We start from the raw sequence: 10,141 nt of genomic DNA, 5'->3' as shown, positions 1-10,141 counted from the left end.
TCATAACAAGATGATAGGAAATTAACAATGGTTATTATATTGCAGTTTGTTATCTTCAAAGTATATGCTTAGATTACCAGATATTAATATATATATATTCCTTTTCTTTCTCTTTTCCCCCATTGTCTAGATATTTATCATTCAAACTATATTCAAGATATATATATCTTTCAAACACATATTCTTATAATAATTTTCTGAAACATCGTAAATTTTCTGAAACATCGTATATTTTATGTCCTTTTTAACCAGCTCTATACACTTAACCAATAATCTTAATTCAGATAATTTAGGTTTATGTCCTGGCAAAGTAGAAGCGTATTATCTGAAGAAAATTTCTTATGCTGGTAATAGTGTTTCTTGCAGCAAACCAGCTGTTAGGTCAAGATAAGGAACTAGCATGTAAAAGCTAGAATATATGACATTATTAAGAATTTAATCCATCTTAGAGCAGTGATTATTATATAAAATGACACTGTGGCTCTTTTTAATCCCATATTTTGATTGCTGACACATTTTCTATCTAGGCTGTATCTAACTGTATTTCCAAATATAATTCTTAAAAAGAAAGCTGTGGTTGTTTTTTTGACCCTGCTGAGTTAACCTTGTAACTATTAGTTAAGGGAAGGTTTGAATGTAGTCACTGTGGGCAAAAACAAGGATGCAGAAAAGTGATTTTGTTCTTGACTGATAAAATTGCAGAAATGATGTTGCATTTTTAAATTACTATTCCTACATCTTTGAAAAGTTTGAGATTCTAGAAACCTCCAGAAAGAAGGGCTGTAGCAAAGAGCCCCTTTTATCCTCCTCCCGCAAAGCAAATTTGGAGTAATTATCTTCTGAGTAGTTCAGTGAATATTTTAATTTTTTGTTTGTTCTAGTCTTTAAAAAAAAATTACAAATGTATCATTTTCATTAAAGATAAAGCTCCACAGAATTAAGAGATCATCGCCCTGCCCTGAAGTTTTGAAAGTAAACTTTGGCACAGGCATGAGAATGGTGGAATGGAGCATAAGGTCTACCCCTTGCCTTGTCTCAGGAACTTCAGGGAGATACAGGCCATGAAGCCAGTGGACAGGCAGCCTGCTCCATGGGAAAGGAAGCTGAGGGAAGCCATGAGTCTTCAGGAAGCCAAGGGAAAGCAGTAGAAGGCATAGTAACCCTATCCACTAGTGAAATATAGCCCATGGGCATGGATGCCCTAGCCAACCAGAGTTGCCCCTCCGTCTCAGTCACTAAGGAATGTTCCCCAAAATGGCCTTAAGTTCCTGCTCTGTAGCTTTAGGAGAGCTTCCGTAGTCCTGGCCCCCTCCAAGTGCAGCAGAGTCATTTATTCTCTGAGATCTTCTCCTTTGTCCCATATTAAACCTCTCGTTCTTTAGTCACCTTCTTGACCTTGACCTAAGGACCTCTGGACTGTCAAATGTATCCTGCTTTCTCCTTGCCCACCTTGAGAGAGCGTGAGGACTGGATGTCCTTTTCACCTTTATGGCTGCTGGCCTCTCTCAAACATCTCAGCCTGCAGGAAGCTGTCTTTCCGCAGCCCAATCTGCATGGTCTTCCTTGTTTTTTTTTTTTTTTTTTTTTACTTTGTTAGACATTTTTTCCAACTGCAAGATTCCAACCTGATTTATAAACGGTTTTCACTCGTCTTTGAATCTGTGAATGGATGTCTTCCCTAGAAATAGTGTTTCATTTACAGACCAGCTGTTGGTTTTTTTCACCTCATTCCAAGATTACATAATTGTTATTTTTCTATTCTAGTTTAAGAGGATAACATATTCTCAAGATAATAAGCACTCCTGTTGGTCTACATTTTCTTTGATACAACCCACTCTCCTACAACCTGGACCTCTGAAATCTATAACCATTTGTATTCATTCTAAAATGAATGACCCAGAACCAACATCAGACTCTTGATACAGGGAGTGATCCAGGGAGCCTGTGTTTGAGCGCCAGGATCCAAGGTCCTCTACAGCCACCTTTATGACCTTGGATACAGTTTTAAACAACATGAAAATAGCCATATTTGGAATAACAGATCCATTGTCACTTAGCGATGGCAGAATGATCCATAGGCTTAAAATTTACACATCAGTTCTCTGTACCCCCACATAGAACTCCACTAGTTTCCTTTCCTCACTCCCACCCCTAGTATGACTGCAGTGCTCTAGTACAATAGTAAGCCTCACCTAAATTCCTGAACCTTTACCCCTACTCACAGACAGAAAAGGACAGTGGAAAAACAATGGGGCCTGCCCTCTTCAGACAAGCCTTGCCTGGCAGGCATAGTCCCAGGGACAGGAATTGAACCATCCTACTATACCTCTGCCCAAGGAGTAGGAAAAAACAGTTAACTTGGGTCTCACTTTTAAGGAGACTGAACTACTACCAGTAGTAACATAGTTTATAGCACTGGACAGTCCAGTTAGCCATTTCTTTAGCCAACTATGCTATTCAAAGTGTTGTCACAAACCAGTTGTCCATATGAGAACTGCTAGTTACCAGTGTTCCCTACAAAAGCACGAAAAGGAGCGTGTTGAGAAAATTTCATGGTAATTTGACTTGAAAAGTCCAAATGTGGAGATTTTTATTTCACAAAACCATCCTGTGTGTCATAGATTTATCACACATAGCTTCAGACAAGGTGGTCTAAAGAGAGGAGAGACCCTGTGTTCTGACACTCTCCTAGACAGCAAACTGGTTTCTCCTCTTTGATGGAGACCACTGTGAAACAGCACTGCGCAGGCTTTAGAATTAATCAATTGGCTTTCTATATTTACTTATGAGTCTGTTGCAGGCCTAGGTGACTTGCTCACAGAGCTGGTGGCTGGCATGCAGAAAATATAACTCTTTATGCCAGTGGTCACAGTAGAGACTTACAGTATTTAGTGACACTGTAACAACTCTGAGGGCAAGATAATGCTGCAGCTGAGAACATTTGGCTCTCACTCCAATTCCAGGATAATAACTACCAACTTTAGAAATAAATCAGTTCTCTTAACTAGCAGGATTTACTGCCTAGAATGTCTTTATTCTAACTTCTCAGTTTCCCACCTTTACCTCAGCTATTCCCTTCATTTCTCTGCATGCCCTCCAAATTTGTGGAAAATCTAATAAATACTGCAGTCCAGAGAAGTCTTTGTCTTAGCTCTAAGAAAGTTCTGACCTTCCCGGAGCCCCTCAAACTTCATGTTACTTGTCTCTTTTATTTAAGCCTTCTCCATACACTTCTCTTAGGAGATCAGAAGCCTGATTGGCTCTCAGTACTCTTCATGGGCTGATTGCCCCCATGAGAACAGAAGAATTCTTCCCAATAAATATGTTCCGCAAATGTGAATTCTGATGAGAACAGAGACTGGTTACTATCTTCTCAAAGAGGAACAAGAAGGACCCACCAAAGGACTTCCAGTTCTGACAAGAATCTTTTGTTGATTTATGCTAATTGTATTTACTCTGTTTCCCTGTTGTAAAATTAACTTTTCTTGGAACATTGTGTAGGTTGGAGATTATGGCCCAATGTGGGTTTATCCTACCTCAACTTTTGACTGTGTGGTAGCAGATCCCAGGAAAGGCTCCAAAATGTATGGCTTGAAGAGCTACATTGAATACCAGTTAACACCTACTGTAAGTACCCATGTTAGCAAAACCTTTGGTAGCATTCAGGAATTGCTGGTTAGAACTTGCATTATTTTTCTTCACTTTGTATATTTTGCACCAGTAACTTTTCATCTCCTTCTTTTATTTTCTAGAACACTAATCGATCTGTAAACCACAGGTATAAGCACTTCGACTGGTTGTATGAGCGTCTCCTGGTTAAGTTTGGGTCTGCCATTCCGATTCCTTCTCTTCCAGACAAGCAAGTCACAGGTGAGTAAGTATAATGCTGACTGTGGAGTAACAAGTTAAAAGACGTGACAGTGTTATGGTTTATGTCTGTGTGTCCCCCCAAAGCCTCATGCGGCCATGGGGCAGGCTTTTAGTGTTTGATTATGGGTGTGAGAGCTGCACCCACCTGGGGTGGATAGTTTGCATATGTAAGGGAGAGGAAAAGAGTGCTTGAGGCCATTCCTCCCCCATTCCGCCCTGGTGTGTGCTTGTTGCTTTGGTGTGTTCTGCCGCCTTGAGCCGTAGCTCTCTGCCATGTGCCACTCTGTCTTATAATCTGCCAAGTACAGACTGAAACCTCCACAAACTATAAGCGAAATAAACCTTCCCTTCCTTAATTTTGGGTGTCAGGTATTTTGTCCCAGCAACAAGAAAAAAAAGTAACCAAGACAGACAGGTTGTCCTCCTGTAAACGAAAAGGCACTGTTTTCCTTAGAGCAGCTTTGTAGCAAGGTGCAAGTTAATATACCTGTTAAGAGAGACCCAGAACAGACTCTGTGTGCTTATGGAAGATGCCTGAACCTGAATATTTGATAAAATTTTCTATCAGAACTCTTGTATATGTACCTTGAATTCTAGCAGTCTGTATTTTGTAGTATATAATAAATATGTACATCTTTAAAAATGTGAAAAATGACACCTGAAGAAATAGAAATGATCCAGATAACCAAAAATGAAAATAAAAATATGTGATGCAAATGATGTAAACAAGTTATGCAGACCTTCTGTGTCACTTTCATAGCAGTGGGTAAATATATGGAGCAGCCACTGAGCTTATAAAGTGTTATTGAAGAAAGGTGCCAAGTTTTCTATTGAATTAATTGTCATTGATTATTACCCCTTCCTTTTTCTTGTTTTTAAAATGTCTTGTTTACACCACCTCTACTGTACCCTCAAAAGTCAGAAAGGACATGTTTCTGGGCTGGGACACTGTCATTGTGGTTTGGCTTTCATCACTAGCTAGTGTGGAATGTGGTGTGTAAATGCTCAAGGACTCAGGTATGTCTTAGAATACATGTGTGTAAAGAAGCTTTGATCCACCTTTATCTTCACCAAAGGTTGATGGTAAATCTTTTAGAAATGGCATACCCAAACTGTAGCCCCAAACCCACTTATTTATTACAAAGTACCAACACTACAATTAAACCTGAATATTGAGGATTTTAGTTTAGAAAAAAGTAACTCATACATTTATTTTTTGTCTTAAAAACACAAAACACACCTGCCATATGTTCACCACTCATGGCTTAGAAGGAGTGTTAATGGATAGCTAGAAAATATTTACATAAATAAAATAGTAAATACAGAAAGAAATGGATGGATGGTGAAAGAAAGGCTTAGATGGTCAGAGTCAGAGAGCTAGGAGAGTCTGAGAAGACATGGGACACTCACCTGCCCTGCCAAGAAGGCAAGCAGGAGGAGGAGGAAGGTTCTTCCCAGAGGTCAAGGGAGGCAGGGAAGGCTTGATCCTCCCAGAAAGGGCTGCAGAGAGTAACACTGATCAGCCAGGTGGGAGCCCTTGATCAAGCTAGTTCAGTGCTGCAGTGCAATTAGTTCCCATGGGCTTGGGCACCTGTGCCCAACACCTCTTACGTGCTTTCTCCTCTTTCCTCTGGGACATTTTCACCTTCACTCTCCACATGGGGAAACCCCAAACACATTCGTCTCTGTTTTGCTAAAAGGGGAATTTGAGTTTGGTCCTGAAGCTTGCTGTTTGTTAGGAGAAATAGACTAACTAATCTTTAGCTAGAATTAGTGTCCTTATGGTAAGTAAGTAAGTTGTTTGTAAGGTCTTACTTTGTTTTATATTTATTTTTCTCTGAAATTTTTTGGGGAGAGAAATCTTAGTTCTTTCAAAGGAGCTTTGATCTTGACTTTTTTAGAAAACTTTTCAGAAATTTCAAATTGTCATAGCAGGATGAAGAGTGGGGACTGCTCTGCCAGGTAGAGGAACACAACACTGTGGGTGACACTGGACTCTCATGGGGGGAGGGCTGGCAAGGAAGGCCAGGGCAGCCAGTGTGCAGCTGCCTCCCGCTCAGTGCCCAACCCATTCTGCCCAGCTCAGATACTCACTCTCTCTCCTTGCTGTTGTCCTATTGCTGTAAATCACAGCTTCCTTTTGAAAACTCAAGACTTGTTTGTAGTACTAGGGATTGAGCCTTCACACAACAACATCACCAGCACACTTGCCCTTCCTTTGTTCCTTCCTTTCTTTTTTTCCCTTCTTTTCTTTCATTTTGAGACAGGGTCTCACTAAGTCACTATAAAATGCTGAGGCTGGGCTTGAGCTTCCACTTCTCCTGCCTCAGCCTTCCAGAATGCTGGGATTATAGGAGTGTGCTACCAAATCCAACTTTTTCATATTTTTAACTTTAAATATTTTTTTAAATTTTATATTCTCCTTTGCCCACTTGTTAGCACAACAGGTATTCCACAGTGCTTAAATATATGAGTCAGTAGGCTAGTTCAGGGTCATAGATGTTCTTGTGTAGTTTAGGCTTTAATATAGTGTAATATTAATATAATATTTAATACTTAATATATTTCTGAATCAAATAATTTAGTGCTATTTTAAAGCACCATTGAGTCACAGTTCTTCTTCTATATTAAGGTTTTTGTTTTTAAAAAGTACAGGTGTGCAACTAGGGGATGGCACAGAGAAACAACAGCCCCCAGGCTGAAGAAAGCTGAGCTTTAATCCACTGGCTAGGATGCATGCTGAGGATTCTGAGAGGCACAGAGTGACACCATCACCCTTCTCATTTTCCTCCTGATTATGATTCCCACAAGATCATTGTTGTGTACAAATCCCCCTCTTACTGAACTCCTAGAGAAAAGACAAGCCCACTAGTTTACATTACAACATTTCTGTGGTCTTTGAAAAAAATCAGTCAGTCCATAAAAAATTTATTGTTTTTTTCTTTTTTTTTTTTTTTTTTCCAGTACAGGAGTCAAACTCACAACCTTGCACTTGCCAGGCAGGCGCTATGCCACTGAGCTAATTCCCCAGGCCCGCATAAAAAGTTTATAGTCAGCATTTTTTTATTTGTAGATTTTGTTCTTTGCAAAATAATACTCAATGAATCAGTTTTATTCATGGGTTCCAGTACAGTCTGTTCATATATTTAGTGAGAACCTAAGTGAGCTTTGTTGAAAATTGGAGCTAAAAATTCTTTCCCCTGTTTATAATTCTCTGGACCCCTATATGAAAATCTTACCAAGCATTAAATAACATCTGAAGTAATAGTTCAGAAGACAAACCAGGTGTGTCTGAGGAATATTTACAAGGACAGATTTTCAATAAAAATCATTATATTTCAGCCACTGATGAGATAATAGGTTCTTGGTATAATTCACTTGCTCCTAGTGGAAAAGTCACTGTATCCCAGGGCCACGAGGGCTTGCTGTGTCTCTTGCATCCTGAAGGTGGGTCATTGTCTTCCCACAGGGTGAGACTCATGTCAGCATCAGCTAAGATTGTGTAGTGCTAGTCTCTGCTCTACAAAGTGCAGAACTGGAGGGGCTTTCATATGCTAGATCATGGTGCCATTTAGGTACTGGTTAGGCAACAGTTTTAGGGGTCCATAGTGCTGTTCCTGTAAAAAGACCCATTTTTATTTTTATTTATAATTTCTCAATTAAAGTTCAGGCTATGTTTTTTGGAAATTTATTTTTGAACTATGTGCAATAAATTCACTCTAGTATACAGTTCTGAGTTTTGACAACTACTGCTACAGTTTTGCAACCACCACTACATTTATGATAAAGGACAGTTCTATCTTCTTCCAAAACTCCCCGGTGCTGCCTCTGTTTCAAACCCTTCTCTACTTCTGCCCATGACAAAACTTGATCAGTTCTTTGTTCCTATAGTTTCGCCTTGTCTAGAGTAGCATCATAAATGGAAGCATGATAACACATTTGAGATTCATCCCCAGCCTTTTTTATTTTTTTATTTTGAGACATGGGCTCACTGAGTTGCCCAGGCTGACCTCAAACTTTTGATCCTCCTGCTTCAACCTCCTAGATAGCTGGAATTATAGGTATGTGCTACCATTCCCAGCTGTATCCAGATTTTTATATGACAGTAAGTTGTCATTTGGGTCAATACCTAGTCTGGGTCATTTAGTAGGTATGTTTAATGTTTATGAAGGTGGGTGTACCATCTGGAATCGTCAGCTGCAATATAGGAGTATCCATGGTCCCACCTTACCTACAATTGATAGTATCTGTTTTTCTTTAACCAATCTGATAGGTATGTAGTATATCTCGTGATTTTAATTTGCATTTCTTTACTGACTTGAGGTGTTGAGCATCTTTTTATGTGCTTATTTGCCATCCAGATATTTTTGTTGAAAAATCTGTTCAAATCCTTAACCCATTTTTAGACTGTTTCTCATTGCTGAATTTTGAGAACTTTTTATATGTTCTGGAAACGGTCCTCTATCCAATGTGTGATGTACAAATAATTTGTCCCAGCTGTGGCTTGGTTTTCATGCTGTTAACATGTATCTGATGTATCAATTTTTTCTTTTATCAGTTGGGCAGTAGGTGTTGTGGTTCTTGCCTCACTTCCCAGTGATGCTTTGTCCTAAAAGTTTTGCAGTTTTAAGCTCTACATTTACATCTGTGCATTTGCAGTTGATTTTTGTGTAAAATGTGAGGTTTGGTAGAGGTTCTTTTTATTATCTTTGCATCTGGATGTCCAGATATTCTAGCATCGTCTGTCGGAAAGACTGTCCTTTCTCTGTTGAATTTCCTTGATATTTCGTAAAAAAAAATCACTTGACTATTTATGTGGATTTATTTCTGGGTTTCTATTGGATTATGTGTCCCATCTTTTTTTACCAATACCACGCTGTCCTGATTAGTGTAACTTCATGGTTAGTCTTTAAACCAAGTAGTGTGATTTCTCTGGATTGATTATTTTTCACAGTTGTTTTGGTTGTTTCCTTTGCCTTTCTGTGTAAATTTGAGTCAATTTATGGATATGTGTAAGTAACCATGCAAGATTTTTACTGGAATTGCATTGATTCTGTGGATCAGTTTGGAGAGCATTCGCATCTTAATACCTAATCTTGTAACCCACAAATATATCACTTAGTTTTTATTAGTGCTCTGTAGTTTCACACGTAGATTTCTGCATATTTTTTGTTAGATTTATGTAGAATGTCATTAGGAAGAGGCCTATTATAAATGATACTGTTTGTTTAAATTTATTCTTTCCAATTGTTTATTACATATAGAGACAAAATTGATTTTTATATACCAGTCTTATATCTGTAACTTCAGTATGCTCATTTATTAATTACAGGAGCTTTTTTTATATGGACAGTCATGTCCTCTAGGAATAGAGACAGTTTTGGTCCATCTTTTCCAAACTGTGTACCTTTTTATTTCCATTGTGCATTATTGCACTGACTAGGATTTGCAGGATTATGACTAGGAATAGTGAGACACTTTTTTCCAGACTTAGGAGAAAACATTTAGCCTTTCACCATTAAGTGTGATACTCATTGTAGATTTTTTTTTTTTTTGTAGATACTCATTTAAGAAATTTCCCTTGTGTTTCTAGTTTACTGAAAATTTTTTTCATGAAGGAATACTGAATTTTGTCAAATGTATTTTGTGCACCTTTTGAGGCAGTCACAACTTTGCTTCTTTAGTCTATCAATATGGAAGGTTACTTTGATCAGCTTTCTAGTGCTAAACCGTCCTTCCATTCCTGGGATAAACCTTACCTGATCATGATGTATTATTATTTTATATATACACTATATTAAAATTGCTGATATTTGAGGATATTTGTATTCATGAGCATTAGTGCTCTAGGTTTTCTTGTAATGTCTTTGTCTAGTTTTGATATGGGACAGTGTTAGTCTCATCAGATAAGTCTGGAAATATTCCTTTCTTTTCCATATTCTGTTTTGTTTTTTTATTTTTTTGTTTTTTTGTTTTTTTCCGGTAGCGGGAATCGAACCCACGACCTTGAGCTTGCCAGGCAGGCTCTGTGCCACTGAGCTAAATCCCCAGCCCCCCTTTTCCATATTCTGGAAGAGAATAAAAAAGAATGCAGAACTGCTACTACTCTATTAGTATTTGATAGAATTCACCATTAATATCGTCTGGACTGAATAATTATTGATATGGTTGGGTTTAATTTGCCATTTTGTTGTTTTATTCGATGTATCCTATTTGTTCCTCTGTCCCTCTTTGTCTGACTTTCCTTAAGTAAAATACTAAATAAATATTT

The 10,141-nt window shown here is 38.3% G+C and overlaps 1 protein-coding gene across 1 annotated transcript in view; it reads left to right on the top strand.

The window, feature by feature from the left end:
- Positions 1-10,141, top strand: part of Snx9 (sorting nexin 9) — an 81,024-nt gene that overhangs the window by 48,382 nt on the left and 22,501 nt on the right. The window contains exons 8-9 of the mRNA XM_005390533.2: positions 3,502-3,627; positions 3,753-3,870. Of these exons, the coding sequence (XP_005390590.1) occupies positions 3,502-3,627; positions 3,753-3,870 (244 nt within the window). The remainder of the gene's footprint in view (positions 1-3,501; positions 3,628-3,752; positions 3,871-10,141) is intronic.

The sequence above is a fragment of the Chinchilla lanigera genome, unplaced genomic scaffold (assembly GCF_000276665.1).
Source record: "Chinchilla lanigera isolate Chin_1 unplaced genomic scaffold, ChiLan1.0 scaffold00038, whole genome shotgun sequence".
NCBI lineage: Eukaryota > Metazoa > Chordata > Mammalia > Rodentia > Chinchillidae > Chinchilla > Chinchilla lanigera.
Note: the sequence above shows the minus strand (reverse complement) of the source record. Positions and strands in the feature narration are given on the sequence as shown.